The following is a 16,814-nucleotide window of genomic DNA, read 5'->3' as shown; positions in this document are numbered from 1 at the left end:
CGCGGGACGCGAAATCTTCGGGAAAACGCGGGCGGCAAGGGTGGGAGATGGAGCTGAGGGGAGCGGGAGAAGGGATGGAGGAGGAAAAAGAGGAGGAGGAGAAAAAGGAGGAGGAGGAGGAAGGGTTCGCTGCCCGCGGACCCCGCCCAGCCCCGAGTGCGGGAAGGGCTCCGAGCGCTGCCCCAGCTCCGTGCCCCGTGCGGGGATCCGCGCCTGCGATCCCCGCTGAGCCCCGGCGGGCCGAGCCCGGTGATCCGGGCTGGGGACACACCGGGCTGGGGACTCCGACCCTTCCTGGCTCCCCGCGGACACCGGGATGAAGGCCGGGGGAGCCCCGCTCGGCTTCCTGCTCCTCTTCCTCATCCCTCCCACCCCTGATCCCGCCCGTCCTCGCTGGGATTCATCGTCCCTCCCGCAGCTCCGCCTTCCTCATCCCGCCTCCTCCTCCTCCTCCTCCTCCTCCTCCTCGTCCATCCCTCCGTCCCCCTCCCTTGTCCCACAGCCGTCCCCTCGCCCCCCCAGACCCCTCCCCAGCGCCCCCCAAGAAACGGCCCCGGCGCCAACTGGGAAGCTTTATTGGGAGCGCTGGGAGCGGGCGGGCGGGGGCAGAGCGCCAGCGGGGCTGGGGGGACACGCGACCCCCCCAAAATCGCCGCGGGGACGGAGCGGGGGGTCCCGGCCGGGCCCGAGGCCGCGGGGAGCGGCTGCGGCCGCCGGCGGCTCAGGAGCTCTGCGGGCAGAGAAAAGGGGGTGAGCCCGGGCCGGGGGCCCCGGGGGGAGCGCGGCCGCTCCGGCCCGGGGGGGACACGACCCCCGGCACCCCCCCGGACCTTCTTGCGCAGGTAGAAGCCGAGCCCCAGCGCCAGGAAGACCGAGCCCAGGACGAAGCCCCCGATGCCCGTCAGCATCTTGCTGCGGGCGGCGTCCGGCGGCATCTCTGGGGGGGCGCGGGGCTCAGCACCCCCAAAACCTCGCACGGACACCCCGAGCCCCTCCCGCCGCCCTCCCGCTCGGCCCCCCTGAACCCAGCCCGGCCGGGACCCCCCGAAACCTCCCCCCGACCCCTGCCAGGAACACCCGGCACCCCCAAACCCCCTCCCAGTAAATCCCAGTACCCAAAAAATCCTTCCCAGTCACACCCGGCACCCCCAAACTCCCTCCCAGTAAATCCCAGAACCCAAAAAATCCCTCCCAGCCACACCCGGTACCCCCAAACTCCCTCCCAGTAAATCCCAGTACCCAAAAATCCTTCCCAGCCACACCCGGCACCCCCAAACTCCCTCCCAGTAAATCCCAGTACCCAAAAAATCCCTCCCAGTCACACCCGGCACCCCCAAAACCCCTCCCAGTAAATCCCAGCATCGCCAAACTCCCTCCCAGTCACACCCAACATCCCCAAACCCCCTCCCAGTAAATCCCAGTACCCAAAAAATCCTTCCCAGTCACACCCAGCACCCCCAAACTCCCTCCCAGTAAATCCCAGTACCCAAAAAATCCTTCCCAGTCACACCCAGCACCCCCAAACTCCCTCCCAGTAAATCCCAGCACCATCAAACTCCCTCCCAGTCACACCAGCACCCCCAAACCCGATTCCAGTTAAAACCATCACTCCCAAACTCCCTCCCAGTAAATCCCAGCACCCAGAAAATCCCTCCCAGTCGGACCCCGCACACCCAAATTCGATCCCAGTCACACCCGGCACCCCCAAACCCTTTCCCAGTTAAACAGAGTGACCCCAAACCCCCTCCCAGTCACACCCGGCACCCCCAAACCCATTCCCAGTTAAACAGAGTGACCCCAAACCCTTTCCCAGTCACACCCAGCACCCCCAAACCCATTCCCAGTTAAACAGAGTGACCCCAAACCCTTTCCCAGTCACACCCAGCACCCCCAAACCCATTCCCAGTTAAACAGAGTGACCCCAAACCCCCTCCCAGTCACACCCAGCACCCCCAAACCCCCTCCCAGCGCCCACCAGCACCCCCCCAACCCCACCCCCCCCTCCCCAGCGCCCCCCGAGGCCCTTGCCAGCCCTCCCGCAGCCCCCAGCCCCTCTCCCAGTTGCCGGCCGGCTCTCTCCAGCTGCCTCCCCGTGGCTCCCAGCCCCCGGCCGTGGCTCCGGCCCGGCCCCAGCGGCTCCCCCGTACCCCAGTGGCGGCTCAGGGGCTGCTCCAGGCTGCCGTGCTCCACCTGGCAGGTGTAGGTGAGCCCGCGCCGGGGGGGGGTTTCCAGCAGCACCAGCAGCTGGTAGGTCCAGTCCCCGTTGGGGACCACGTCGGTGGCCACCACGTGCTCCGAGAGCTCCTGCTGGCCCTGGAACCACCTCACCTGGATCGGGGCAGGGTAGAAATCCAGCACGGAGCAGAGCAGGCGGCCGGGGCCGGGCTGGGAGCTCGAGGGCACCAGCGAGATGGACACGCTGGGGGGCACTGGGAGAGAGAGAGCGGGGACGGGCTGGGATCAGCTGGGGGGGCTGGGAGAGAGAGGGGAGGGGTGGGGAGGGGCTGGGGGGGACTGGGGGGGACTGGGAGGGACTGGGGATGGACTGGGGATGGAATGGGAGCGACTGGAATGGACTGGGATGGACTGGGAATGGACTGGGAGGGACTGGGGGGGACTGGGGGGGACTGGGGATGGACCGGGAGGGAGTGAGAATGGACTGGGAATGGATTGGGAGGGATTGGGAGGGTCTGGGAATGGACTGGGATGGACTGGGAATGGACTGGGAGGGACTGGGAGGGATTAGGAAGGGATTTGGCATGGACTGAGAGGGACTGGGAATGGATTGTGAGGGACTGGTAATGGACTGGGAGGGAGTGGGAATGGACTGGGAGAGACTGGGAGGAACTGGGAATGTAGTGGGAGGGACTGGGGTGGACTGGGAGGGACTGGGAGAGATTGGGATCAACTGGGAGGGACTGGAAATCGACTCGGAGAGTCTGGGAGAGACTGGGAGGGACTGGGAATACACTGGATGTTATTGCGAATGGACTGGGTTGGAAAAGGAGGGTCAGGCAGTGGACTGGGATGGACTGGGAGGGACTGGGGAGGGACTGGGGGGGACTGGGAGGGACTGGGAGGGACTGGGAGGGAACTGGGAGGGACTGGGAGGGACTGGGAGGGGACTGGGAGGGACTGGGAGGGACTGGGAGGGAACTGGGATGGACTGGGAGGGACTGGGAATGGACTGGGACAGACTGGGATGGGTTGTGAGGGACTCGGGATGAGTTAGGGATTAACTAGGATGGGTTGGGTGGGAAGGAGAATGGACTGGAATGAACTGGGAATAGAGTGGGATGGAGTGGGAGGGCACAGGGAGCCCCCGGGGATGGGCCCAGGGAGGGCTGAGGGCTCCGGGCCGATTCCCAGGGAGGTTTCGAGGGGCTCCGGGGCCGTTGGCAGGGCCGGGCCCGAGGGGACACGCTCTGCCCCGCGCTCACCTCGGCGCTCCACGCTGAACGGGGTGACAATCCGGTAGTTGTGCCGGCAGTACGTGTCCACTAGACCCCGTTTGTACTCCATCCTTTCCGGGTTGCTATTCCAGTGCCTGGCATTCTTCTCCCCAAGGGGGTTGAACCCCACGAACTCCCCCACGTCGCTGTCGAACATCACGAACTGCTCCCGGTTGTAGATGTACCTGTCCACGAACCTCACCTTCTCCGTGCCGTTCGTGAAGTGACACTCGAGCTTTCCCATGTACTGGAACACCTCTGTGGGTGCAGGAGCCATCTCAGGGGGTGCCCCCAGCTCCCCCCAGCACCCCCAGCCCCCCGGGGCCCACCCCGCACCCCCACCCCGCACCCCCTGTGCCCCACGGCCGCCCTGGGACCCTCCTGCCCGCGCTGCCGCTTCCTCTTTGTCCCCTTCCCCAGTTCCCCTTCCGCATCCTCTCCCCTCCCGCCTCCGGCCGCGCCCCGAAATCACTTCGGGGCTCCCGAATTTTCCCCTTTCCCACCCATTTTAACACCACTCCCCCATCCCCAGCCCCTCGGGCTCGGGTTTGGGGTGCCCCCTCCCCATTTCCCCCTTCCCCACCCTGCCCACCGCTCCGCCCCCTCCCCGCTCACCCGAGAGCTCCGCGCCCGCAGCCGGGGCGGCTCCCAGCGCCACCAGTGCCACCAGCACGGCCCCGGCTGCCGCCCCGAGCCCCATGGCCAGCGCCGCGCCGGGACCACCGGCCCCGCAGCTTTAGGGGCGCGCTCCCTGATTGGTGGGGCGTGGTTTTTGGCTGAGCGTTGATTGGCTGCGCCGTTTTTTGGGTCCTTTGTAACGCACCGAGGAGTTTTTCGCCCGCTCCGATTGGCCGGTTCCGTTCGGAGCCCGATTTTCAGACGCTCTGCCCAGCAACCGATGACTCATCAACAACTCCCGCTCTGATTGGCTGGAATTTCTTAGGGCGCTCGCTTTTCGGAGGCTCTACCCGGCAACCGGTGAGGCAATAAACGCCCCGCGCTCCCATTGGCTGCGGCGCGTCCTGCCCGCGCTCTGATTGGCTGAGGGGTTTCGGGCCGCCGCAGCCCCGGGTGGGTTTTTGGGCAGGGGGAGCCTTGGGGCGGGGGCGGGGATGGGGGGCGGGATGTGCCGGGACAGCCAATCAGAGCCGTTCTTTGCGCGTTTCACCCCAATTTTTGGGGCGCTGCGATCGGACAGAATTTCCTGATCCGATCCCTTCGTCCCGCTCCACATTTGGAACAAAATTTGCCGAACTAGCGGTCAACAAAAGCTTAAACTCTTAATGGAATGATTGTAAAATTATATTAATTAAATTACAATGGCATTTTTATATAACAACATCTTATTAGAAATTATTAATATAATATTATACTGTTAATATATAATTATACCAAATTTATACATACTATAATAAAATATTACGGTGTTCAAAATTTTACATGTATTATTTTTAAAACGTATTAAATATATTTTTAAAAATTATTAAAATATTATTAACTAGGGTTGAGCGCCCCAGGTTATTATATCCTCCATCCCAGGTCCAGCTCTGGAGCTCTCCGCGGGTTTTGTGTCCATAAAAACCCCAAACCACCAGGATTCAGCCCAAATTCAGCTCTGGGGTCCCTCAGGCTCCGAGCATCCCCCCCCCACCCCTGGAACCCTCCCGGTGACCCCCAGAGATTTTGGGGCTCTCTCCCGGAATCTGCGAGCTGCGAACCCCCCCAAGGGAAAATCCCGGCCCGGGGACCCCCCGAGGGATTTGGGGCGAGCTCCCCCTCCCCGCTGGCTGCGGGATTTGGGGAGGGGGCGATGCTGCCGGGGCCGGGGGCTGCGGCTGCTATGGGGGGGCTGGGGAAGCGCGGGGTTCCGGGGCTGCTCCTCTTCCTCCTCCTGCTCCTCCTCCTCCTCCTCCTGCTCCTGCTCATCCTCCGGCTCATCCTCTCCGGCTGCTCCTCTTCCTCCCTCCTTCCTCTTTCCCGTTTCTCCTCCTCCTCCTCCTCCTCCGTCCCTTCTCCCGCTCCCCCCGGCCCCAGCGCCCCCCGTTGTTCCCCCTCGTTTTCCCGGGGCCGTCGCGTCCCACGGGAGGAGCCGGGACGGAACAGGGCCAGGACATGTGGGACATGGCCAGGACATGTGGGACATGGGCAGTGACATGTGGGACACGGCCAGTGACATGTGTGACACGGCCAGTGACATGTGGGACACGGCCAGTGACATGTGTGACATGACCTGTGACCTGTGGGACACGGCCTGTGACATGTGGGACATGGGCAGTGACATGTGGGACATGGCCAGTGACATGTGGGACATGGCCTGTGACATGTGGGACATGGCCTGTGACATGTGGGACGTGGCCAGTGACATTTAGGGACAATTTGGGACGCGGCCATGGCCGGTGCCATGGGGGACCTCGCAAGGGATGTGGGGGACGCTGGCTTGGAGGGAGTTGGGGGCTCATGGCCGGGACTTGGGGCTCGCTGGGGCCTTTGGGGAGCCCCGGCCGAGCGGCTCCGGCCGCGCTGGGAGACCCTGGCAGAGTTCTGGGGCAGCGGCGACCCCAAACCTCAGGGATTCCCCCCCAAAAACAGCAGCCAGGAGCCGCCCGGGGTGAGGGAAAGGGGGGATGTGACCCCCGGCGTGAGCAGGAGGGGCTGGAACCCCCAAAGCCGAGCGTGGGGGGCAGAAGTGGGGCTGGGGAGGCAGAGGGAGAGGGGTGGGAGAGGGCGGGGAGAGACTGGCCGGGACCCCCAAACAGTGCGGGAGGGAGCTGGGACCCCCGAATTGCGATGGGAGAGGCGACCCCCATCCTTCCTCACCCCGACTTCTCCTCCTCTCCGGGGAGTTCCCCTGCTCCTTCCTCCTCCTCCTCCTCCTCGTCCATCCCTCCGTCCCCCTCCCTTGTCCCACAGCCGTCCCCTCGCCCCCCCGGACCCCTCCCCAGCGCCCCCCAAGAAACGGCCCCGGCGCCAACTGGGAAGCTTTATTGGGAGCGCTGGGAGCGGGCGGGCGGGGGCAGAGCGCCAGCGGGGCTGGGGGGGACACGCGACCCCCCCAAAATCGCCGCGGGGACGGAGCGGGGGGTCCCGGCCGGGCCCGAGGCCGCGGGGAGCGGCTGCGGCCGCCGGCGGCTCAGGAGCTCTGCGGGCAGAGAAAAGGGGGTGAGCCCGGGCCGGGGGCCCCGGGGGGAGCGCGGCCGCTCCGGCCCGGGGGGGACACGACCCCCGGCACCCCCCCGGACCTTCTTGCGCAGGTAGAAGCCGAGCCCCAGCGCCAGGAAGACCGAGCCCAGGACGAAGCCCCCGATGCCCGTCAGCATCTTGCTGCGGGCGGCGTCCGGCGGCATCTCTGGGGGGGCGCGGGGCTCAGCACCCCCAAAACCTCGCACGGACACCCCGAGCCCCTCCCGCCGCCCTCCCGCTCGGCCCCCCTGAACCCAGCCCGGCCGGGACCCCCCGAAACCTCCCCCGACCCCTGCCAGGAACACCCGGCACCCCCAAACCCCCTCCCAGTAAATCCCAGCACCCAAAAAATCCTTCCCAGCCACACCCGGCACCCCAAACTCCCTCCCGGTAAATCCCAGCACCCAAAAAATCCTTCCCAGCCACACCCGGCACCCCCAAACCCCCTCCCAGTAAATCCCAGTACCCAAAAAATCCTTCCCAGCCACACCCGGCACCCCCAAACCCCCTCCCAGTAAATCCCAGTACCCAAAAAATCCTTCCCAGTCACACCCGGCACCCCAAACTCCCTCCCAGTAAATCCCAGTACCCAAAAAATCCTTCCCAGCCACAACCGGCACCCCCAAACTCCCTCCCAGGAAATCCCAGCACTCCGAAACTCTCTCCCAGTAATTCCCACTACCCTGAAAATGCTTCCCAGTTCATCCCACCACCCCCAAACCTCCTCCCAGTCACACCCAGCCCCCCCAAACCCGATCCCAGTTAAAACCAGCACCTCCAAACCCCCTCCCAATAAATCCCAGCACCCAGAAAATCCCTCCCAGTTCATCCAAGCTTCCCCAAATTCGATCCCAGTCACACCCAGCACCCCCAAACCCATTCCCAGTTAAACAGAGTGACCCCAAACCCTTTCCCAGTCACACCCGGCACCCCCAAACCCATTCCCAGTTAAACAGAGTGACCCCAAACCCTTTCCCAGTCACACCCAGCACCCCCAAACCCATTCCCAGTTAAACAGAGTGACCCCAAACCCTTTCCCAGTCACACCCAGCACCCCCAAACCCATTCCCAGTTAAACAGAGTGACCCCAAACCCCCTCCCAGTCACACCCAGCACCCCCAAACCCCCTCCCAGCGCCCACCAGCACCCCCCCAACCCCACCCCCCCCTCCCCAGCGCCCCCCGAGGCCCTTGCCAGCCCTCCCCCAGCCCCCAGCCCCTCTCCCAGTTGCCGGCCGGCTCTCTCCAGCTGCCTCCCAGTGGCTCCCAGCCCCCGGCCGTGGCTCCGGCCCGGCCCCAGCGGCTCCCCCGTACCCCAGTGGCGGCTCAGGGGCTGCTCCAGGCTGCCGTGCTCCACCTGGCAGGTGTAGGTGAGCCCGCGCCGGGGGGGGGTTTCCAGCAGCACCAGCAGCTGGTAGGTCCAGTCCCCGTTGGGGACCACGTCGGTGGCCACCACGTGCTCCGAGAGCTCCTGCTGGCCCTGGAACCACCTCACCTGGATCGGGGCAGGGTAGAAATCCAGCACGGAGCAGAGCAGGCGGCCGGGGCCGGGCTGGGAGCTCGAGGGCACCAGCGAGATGGACACGCTGGGGGGCACTGGGAGAGAGAGAGCGGGACGGGCTGGGATCAGCTGGGGGGCGCTGGGAGAGAGAGGGGAGGGGTGGGGAGGGGCTGGGAGGGACTGGGGGGGACTGGGAGGGATTTGGAATGGACTGGGAGGGATTGGGAGGGACTGGGAGGGACTGGGAGGGACTGGGGATGGACTGGGAGGGACTGGGAGGAACTGGGAATGTAGTGGGAGGGACTGGGGGGGACTGGGAGGGACTGGGGATGGACTGGGGATGGAATGGGAGCGACTGGAATGGACTGGGATGGACTGGGAATGGACTGGGAGGGACTGGGGGGGACTGGGGGGGACTGGGGATGGACCGGGAGGGAGTGAGAATGGACTGGGAATGGATTGGGAGGGATTGGGAGGGTCTGGGAATGGACTGGGATGGACTGGGAATGGACTGGGAGGGACTGGGAGGGATTAGGAAGGGATTTGGCATGGACTGAGAGGGACTGGGAATGGATTGTGAGGGACTGGTAATGGACTGGGAGGGAGTGGGAATGGACTGGGAGAGACTGGGAGGAACTGGGAATGTAGTGGGAGGGACTGGGGTGGACTGGGAGGGACTGGGAGAGATTGGGATCAACTGGGAGGGACTGGAAATCGACTCGGAGAGTCTGGGAGAGACTGGGAGGGACTGGGAATACACTGGATGTTATTGCGAATGGACTGGGTTGGAAAAGGAGGGTCAGGCAGTGGACTGGGATGGACTGGGAGGGACTGGGAGGGACTGGGGGGGACTGGGAGGGACTGGGAGGGACTGGGAGGGAACTGGGAGGGACTGGGAGGGACTGGGAGGGGACTGGGAGGGACTGGGAGGGACTGGGAGGGGACTGGGGGGGACTGGGGGGGACTGGGAGGGAGTGGGAATGGACTGGGACCAATTTAGGATGGACTGGGAGGGACTGGGATGGATTGTGAGGGCCTCGGAATGAGTTGGGAATGCACTGGGATGTACTGGGAGGGACTGGAAATGGTCTGAGAGCATTTGGAATGGACTGGGTTGGAAAAGCAGGGACTGGGATGGACTGGGATGGACTGGGAGGGACTGGGAGCCCCCGGGGATGGGCCCAGGGAGGGCTGAGGGCTCCGGGCCGATTCCCAGGGAGGTTTCGAGGGGCTCCGGGGCCGTTGGCAGGGCCGGGCCCGAGGGGACACGCTCTGCCCCGCGCTCACCTCGGCGCTCCACGCTGAACGGGGTGACAATCCGGTAGTTGTGCCGGCAGTACGTGTCCACTAGACCCCGTTTGTACTCCATCCTTTCCGGGTTGCTATTCCAGTGCTTGGCATTCTTCTCCCCAAGGGGGTTGAACCCCACGAACTCCCCCACGTCGCTGTCGAACATCACGAACTGCTGCCGGTTGTAGATGTACCTGTCCACCAACCTCACCTTCTCCGTGCCGTTCGTGAAGTGACACTCGAGCTTTCCCATGTACTGGAACACCCCTGTGAGTGCAGGAGCCATCTCAGGGGGTGCCCCCAGCTCCCCCCAGCCCCCCCAGCCCCCCGGGGCCCACCCCGCACCCCCACCCCGCACCCCCTGTGCCCCACGGCCGCCCTGGGACCCTCCTGCCCGCGCTGCCGCTTCCTCTTTGTCCCCTTCCCCAGTTCCCCTTCCGCATCCTCTCCCCTCCCGCCTCCGGCCGCGCCCCGAAATCACTTCGGGGCTCCCGAATTTTCCCCTTTCCCACCCATTTTAACACCACTCCCCCCATCCCCAGCCCCTCGGGCTCGGGTTTGGGGTGCCCCCTCCCCATTTCCCCCTTCCCCAGCCTCCCCACCGCTCCGCCCCCTGCCCGCTCACCCGAGAGCTCCGCGCCCGCAGCCGGGGCGGCTCCCAGCGCCACCAGTGCCACCAGCACGGCCCCGGCTGCCGCCCCGAGCCCCATGGCCAGCGCCGCGCCGGGACCACCGGCCCCGCAGCTTTAGGGGCGCGCTCCCTGATTGGTGGGGCGTGGTTTTTGGCTGAGCGTTGATTGGCTGCGCCGTTTTTTGGGTCCTTTGTAACGCACCGAGGAGTTTTTCGCCCGCTCCGATTGGCCGGTTCCGTTCGCAGCCCGATTTTCAGACGCTCTGCCCAGCAACCGATGACTCATCAACAACTCCCGCTCTGATTGGCTGGAATTTCTCAGGGCGCTCGCTTTTCGAAGGCTCTACCCGGCAACCGGTGAGGCAATGAACGCCCCGCGCTCCCATTGGCTGCGGCGCGTCCTGCCCGCGCTCTGATTGGCTGAGGGGTTTCGGGCCGCCGCAGCCCCGGGTGGGTTTTTGGGCAGGGGGAGCCTTGGGGCGGGGGCGGGGATGGGGGGCGGGATGTGCCGGGACAGCCAATCAGAGCCGTTCTTTGCGCGTTTCACCCCAATTTTTGGGGCGCTGCGATCGGACAGAATTTCCTGATCCGATCCCTTTGTCCCCCTCCACATTTGGAACAAAATTTGCCGAACTAGCGGTCAAGAAAAGCTTAAATTCTTAATGGAATGATTGTAAAATTATATAAATTAGATTACAATGGCATTTTTATATAACATCTTTGTATTAGAAATAATTAATTGAATTTTATACTAATAATATATAATAATACTAAAATTATACATACTGCAATAGAAGAGTATGTTTTTCTAAAATTTAAATTGTATTATTATTTAAACGTATTAAATATAGTTTTAAAGATTATTAAAATATTATTAAGTAGTACTGTGCGCCACTGGCTTAAAGTTCCTCCAGTCCAGGTCGAGCTCTGGAGCTCTCCGCGGGTTTTGTGTCCATAAAAACCCCAAACCACCAGGATTCAGCCCAAATTCAGCTCTGGGGTCCCTCAGGCTCCGAGCATCCCCTCCCCACCCCTGCAACCCTCCCGGTGACCCGCAGAGATTTTGGGGCTCTCTCCCGGAATCTGCGAGCTGCGAACCCCCCCAAGGGAAAATCCCGGCCCGGGGACCCCCCGAGGGATTTGGGGCGAGCTCCCCCTCCCCGCTGGCTGCGGGATTTGGGGAGGGGGCGATGCTGCCGGGGCCGGGGGGCTGCGGCTGCTATGGGGGGGCTGGGGAAGCGCGGGGTTCCGGGGCTGCTCCTCTTCCTCCTCCTCCTCCTCCTCCTCCTCCTGCTCCTGCTCCTCCTCATCCTCCGGCTCATCCTTTCCGGCTGCTCCTCTTCCTCCCTCCTTCCTCTTTCCCGTTTCTCCTCCTCCTCCTCCTCCTCCGTCCCTTCTCCCGCTCCCCCCGGGCCCAGCGCCCCCCGTTGTTCCCCCTCGTTTTCCCGGGGCCGTCGCGTCCCACGGGAGGAGCCGGGACGGAACAGGGCCAGGACATGTGGGACATGGCCAGTGACATGTGTGACACGGTCAGTGACATGTGGGACACGGCCAGTGACATGTGGGACACGGCCAGTGACATGTGGGACACGGCAGTGACATGTGGGACATGGCCAGTGACATGCGGGACACGGCCAGTGACATGTGTGACACGGCCAGTGACATGTGTGACATGCCCAGTGACATGTGGGACACGGCCAGTGACATGTGGGACGCGGCCAGTGACATGTGGGACGTGGCCAGTGACATGTGAGACACGGCCAGTGACATGTGGGACATGGCCAGGACATGTGTGACATGGCCAGTGACATGTGTGACACGGCCAGTGACATGTGGGACACGGCCAGTGACATGTGTGACGTGGACAGTGACATGTGGGACACGGCCAGTGACATGTGAGACACGGCCAGTGACATGTGGGACATGGCCAGGACATGTGTGACATGGCCAGTGACATGTGGGACATGGCCAGTGACATGTGGGGACATGGGCAGTGACATGTGGGACACGGCCAGTGACATGTGGGACACGGCCTGTGACATGTGGGACACGGCCAGTGACATGTGGGACATGGCCAGTGACATGTGGGACACGGCCAGTGACATGTGGGACGTGGCCAGTGACATGTGGGACACGGCCAGTGACATGTGGGACGTGGCCAGTGACATGTGGGACACGGCCAGTGACATGTGGGACACGGGCAGTGACATGTGGGATGTGGCCAGTGACATGTGGGACGTGGCCAGTCACATTTAGGGACAATTTGGGACGCGGCCATGGCCGGTGCCATGGGGGACCTCGCAAGGGATGTGGGGGACGCTGGCTTGGAGGGAGTTGGGGGCTCATGGCCGGGACTTGGGGCTCGCTGGGGCCTTTGGGGAGCCCCGGCCGAGCGGCTCCGGCCGCGCTGGGAGACCCTGGCAGAGTTCTGGGGCAGCGGCGACCCCAAACCTCAGGGATTCCCCCCAAAAACAGCAGCCAGGAGCCGCCCGGGGTGAGGGAAAGGGGGGATGTGACCCCCGGAGTGAGCAGGAGGGGCTGGAACCCCCAAAGCCGAGCGTGGGGGGCAGAAGTGGGGCTGGGGAGGCAGAGGGAGAGGGGTGGGAGAGGGCGGGGAGAGACTGGCCGGGACCCCCAAACAGTGCGGGAGGGAGCTGGGACCCCCGAATTGCGATGGGAGAGGTGACCCCCGTCCTTCCTCACCCCGACTTCTCCTCTTCTCCGGGGAGTTCCCCTGCTCCTTCCTCCTCCTCCTCCTCCTCGTCCATCCCTCCGTCCCCCTCCCTTGTCCCACAGCCGTCCCCTCGCCCCCCCAGACCCCTCCCCAGCGCCCCCCAAGAAACGGCCCCGGCGCCAACTGGGAAGCTTTATTGGGAGCGCTGGGAGCGGGCGGGCGGGGGCAGAGCGCCAGCGGGGCTGGGGGGGACACGCGACCCCCCCAAAATCGCCGCGGGGACGGAGCGGGGGGTCCCGGCCGGGCCCGAGGCCGCGGGGAGCGGCTGCGGCCGCCGGCGGCTCAGGAGCTCTGCGGGCAGAGAAAAGGGGGTGAGCCCGGGCCGGGGGCCCCGGGGGGAGCGCGGCCGCTCCGGCCCGGGGGGGACACGACCCCCGGCACCCCCCCGGACCTTCTTGCGCAGGTAGAAGCCGAGCCCCAGCGCCAGGAAGACCGAGCCCAGGACGAAGCCCCCGATGCCCGTCAGCATCTTGCTGCGGGCGGCGTCCGGCGGCATCTCTGGGGGGGCGCGGGGCTCAGCACCCCCAAAACCTCGCACGGACACCCCGAGCCCCTCCCGCCGCCCTCCCGCTCGGCCCCCCTGAACCCAGCCCGGCCGGGACCCCCCGAAACCTCCCCCGACCCCTGCCAGGAACACCCGGCACCCCCAAACTCCCTCCCAGTAAATCCCAGCACCCAAAAAATCCTTCCCAGCCACACCCGGCACCCCCAAACTCCCTCCCAGTAAATCCCAGTACCCAAAAAATCCTTCCCAGTCACACCCGGCACCCCCAAACTCCCTCCCAGGAAATCCCAGCACTCCGAAACTCTCTCCCAGTAATTCCCACTACCCTGAAAATGCTTCCCAGTTCATCCCACCACCCCCAAACCTCCTCCCAGTCACACCCAGCCCCCCCAAACCCGATCCCAGTTAAAACCAGCACCTCCAAACCCCCTCCCAATAAATCCCAGCACCCAGAAAATCCCTCCCAGTTCATCCAAGCTTCCCCAAATTCGATCCCAGTCACACCCAGCACCCCCAAACCCATTCCCAGTTAAACAGAGTGACCCCAAACCCCCTCCCAGTCACACCCAGCACCCCCAAACCCATTCCCAGTTAAACAGAGTGACCCCAAACCCTTTCCCAGTCACACCCGGCACCCCCAAACCCATTCCCAGTTAAACAGAGTGACCCCAAACCCCCTCCCAGTCACACCCGGCACCCCCAATCCCATTCCCAGTTAAACAGAGTGACCCCAAACCCCCTCCCAGTCACACCCAGCACCCCCAAACCCATTCCCAGTTAAAGAGAGTGACCCCAAACCCCCTCCCAGTCACACCCAGCACCCCCAAACCCATTCCCAGTTAAACAGAGTGACCCCAAACCCCCTCCCAGTCACACCCAGCACCCCCAAACCCCCTCCCAGCGCCCACCAGCACCCCCCCAACCCCACCCCCCCCTCCCCAGCGCCCCCCGAAGCCCTTGCCAGCCCTCCCCCAGCCCCCAGCCCCTCTCCCAGTTGCCGGCCGGCTCTCTCCAGCTGCCTCCCCGTGGCTCCCAGCCCCCGGCCGTGGCTCCGGCCCGGCCCCAGCGGCTCCCCCGTACCCCAGTGGCGGCTCAGGGGCTGCTCCAGGCTGCCGTGCTCCACCTGGCAGGTGTAGGTGAGCCCGCGCCGGGGGGGGGTTTCCAGCAGCACCAGCAGCTGGTAGGTCCAGTCCCCGTTGGGGACCACGTCGGTGGCCACCACGTGCTCCGAGAGCTCCTGCTGGCCCTGGAACCACCTCACCTGGATCGGGGCAGGGTAGAAATCCAGCACGGAGCAGAGCAGGCGGCCGGGGCCGGGCTGGGAGCTCGAGGGCACCAGCGAGATGGACACGCTGGGGGGCACTGGGAGAGAGAGAGCGGGACGGGCTGGGATCAGCTGGGGGGGCTGGGAGAGAGAGGGGAGGGGTGGGGAGGGGCTGGGAGGGACTGGGAGGGATTGGGAGGGACTGGGGATGGACTGGGAATTGACTGGGATGGACTGGGAGGGAGTGGGAATGGATTAGGAGGGACTGGGAGGGACTGGGAGGGATTGGGAGGGACTGGGAGGGACTGGGATGGACTGGGAGGGACTGGGAGGGACTGGGATGGACTGCGAGGGACTGGGAGGGACTGTGAGGGACTGGGGGGGACCGGGAGGGACTGGGGGGGGACCGGGAGGGACTGGGAATGGACTGGGAGGGACTGGGAATGGACTGGAGATGGACTGGGAGGGACTGGGAGGGAGTGGGAGGGACTGGGAGGGAGTGGGAGGGACTGGGAGGGACTGGGAATGAAGTGGGGATGTACTGGGAGGGACTGGGAATGGAATGGGAGGGAGTGGGAGGGACTGGGAGGGACTGGGAATGGAGTGGGGATGTACTGGGAGGGACTGGGAATGGATTTGCAGGGACTGGGATTGGAATTGTGTGGGACTGGGAATGGACTGGGCTGGATGATGAGGAACTGTGAATAGACTGGGATTGGCTGTGAATAGACTGGGAATGTATTGGGATGCACCGGGCATGGATTGGGAATGGAGTGGAAGGGACTGGGAATGGACTGGGATGGACTGGGAGGGACTGGGAGGGACTGGAATGGACTGGGAGGGACTGGGAATGGATTGGGATGAAGTGGGAGGGATTGGGAGGGTCTGGGAGGGATTGGGAGGGATAAGGGAGGGACTGGGAATAGACTGGAATGGACTGGGAGGGACTGGGGATGGATTGGGAGGGACTGGGAGGGACTGGGGATGGACTGGGAGGGACTGGGAATGGATTGGGAGGGACTGGGAGGGACTGGGATGGCTTTGGGATGTACTGGGAGGGATTGGGAATGGACTGGGGATGGATTGGGAATGGACTGGGAGGGACTGGGAGGGACTGGGAGGGCACAGGGAGCCCCCGGGGATGGGCCCAGGCAGGGCTGAGGGCTCCGGGCCGATTCCCAGGGAGGTTTCGAGGGGCTCCGGGGCCGTTGGCAGGGCCGGGCCCGAGGGGACACGCTCTGCCCCGCGCTCACCTCGGCGCTCCACGCTGAACGGGGCGTCAACCTGGTAGTTGTGCCGGCAGTACGTGTCCACTCCACCTCGTCTCTCCTCCATCAATTCCGGGTCGCTGTTCCAGTCCCTGGCCCACTTCTCCCCAAGGGGGGTGAACCCCACGTGCTCCCCCACGTCGCTGTCGAACATCACGAACTGCAGCCGGTTGTAGATGTACCTGTCCACCAACCTCACCTTCTCCGTGCCGTTCGTGAAGTGACACTCGGAGATAAACATGAACTGGAACACCCCTGTGGGTGCAGGACCCAGCTCAGGGGGTGCCCCCAGCACCCCCAGCACCCCCAGCCCCCCGGGGCCCACCCCGCACCCCCACCCCGCACCCCCTGTGCCCCACGGCCGCCCTGGGACCCTCCTGCCCGCGCTGCCGCTTCCTCTTTGCCGCCCTTCCCCCAGTTCCCCTTCCGCATCCTCTCCCCTCCCGCCTCCGGCCGCGCCCCGAAATCACTTCGGGGCTCCCGAATTTTCCCCTTTCCCACCCATTTTAACACCACTCCCCCGATCCCCAGCCCCTCGGGCTCGGGTTTGGGGTGCCCCCTCCCCATTTCCCCCTTCCCCAGCCTCCCCACCGCTCCGCCCCCTCCCCGCTCACCCGAGAGCTCCGCGCCCGCAGCCGGGGCGGCTCCCAGCGCCACCAGTGCCACCAGCACGGCCCCGGCTGCCGCCCCGAGCCCCATGGCCAGCGCCGCACCGGGACCCCCGGGACCAGCCGCGCTGCACTGCGGGAACCAGCGCGGAGCGCCGCGGGGTCATTAGGGACGCGCTCCCTGATTGGTCGGCCGTGGTTTTCGGCTTCGCTTTGATTGGCTGCAACTTTTTTCGGCTCCTCCACGATTGGCCGGGCTGTTTTTCCCGCGCTCCGATTGGCCGGTTCCGTTCGGAGCCCGATTTTCAGGCGCTCTGCCCAGCAACCGATGACTCATCGGCGCGCCGCGCTCCGATTGGCTGGAATTTTCTGAGGAGCGCGC

General features: G+C 64.8%; 3 protein-coding genes across 3 annotated transcripts; all 3 read right to left on the bottom strand.

Annotated features, from left to right (window-relative positions):
* Positions 1-558: 558 nt before the first annotated feature.
* On the bottom strand, positions 559-4,243 carry LOC144247659 (class II histocompatibility antigen, B-L beta chain-like). The gene is made up of 5 exons (XM_077788975.2): positions 4,068-4,243; positions 3,441-3,710; positions 2,148-2,429; positions 831-937; positions 559-730 (listed from the first exon to the last, which is right to left on the bottom strand). Exons 1-5 carry the CDS (start codon positions 4,150-4,152, stop codon positions 722-724), a joined length of 753 nt encoding a protein of 250 aa, XP_077645101.2. The 5' UTR covers positions 4,153-4,243; the 3' UTR covers positions 559-721.
* A 2,175-nt stretch (positions 4,244-6,418) lies between these two features.
* LOC110480017 (class II histocompatibility antigen, B-L beta chain) lies at positions 6,419-10,212 on the bottom strand. The gene is made up of 5 exons (XM_021547685.3): positions 10,048-10,212; positions 9,420-9,689; positions 7,946-8,227; positions 6,692-6,798; positions 6,419-6,591 (listed from the first exon to the last, which is right to left on the bottom strand). Exons 1-5 carry the CDS (start codon positions 10,130-10,132, stop codon positions 6,583-6,585), a joined length of 753 nt encoding a protein of 250 aa, XP_021403360.3. The 5' UTR covers positions 10,133-10,212; the 3' UTR covers positions 6,419-6,582.
* Positions 10,213-12,905: 2,693 nt separating this feature from the next.
* Positions 12,906-16,567, bottom strand: LOC110480015 (class II histocompatibility antigen, B-L beta chain). The gene is made up of 5 exons (XM_077788974.2): positions 16,439-16,567; positions 15,810-16,079; positions 14,373-14,654; positions 13,179-13,285; positions 12,906-13,078 (listed from the first exon to the last, which is right to left on the bottom strand). Exons 1-5 carry the CDS (start codon positions 16,521-16,523, stop codon positions 13,070-13,072), a joined length of 753 nt encoding a protein of 250 aa, XP_077645100.1. The 5' UTR covers positions 16,524-16,567; the 3' UTR covers positions 12,906-13,069.
* Between the last annotated feature and the right edge of the window lie 247 nt (positions 16,568-16,814).

The sequence above is a fragment of the Lonchura striata genome, chromosome 35 (genome assembly GCF_050655825.1).
Source record: "Lonchura striata isolate lonStrDom1 chromosome 35, ASM5065582v1, whole genome shotgun sequence".
Lineage (NCBI taxonomy): Eukaryota > Metazoa > Chordata > Aves > Passeriformes > Estrildidae > Lonchura > Lonchura striata.
This window is presented reverse-complemented; position numbering and strand designations above follow the sequence as displayed.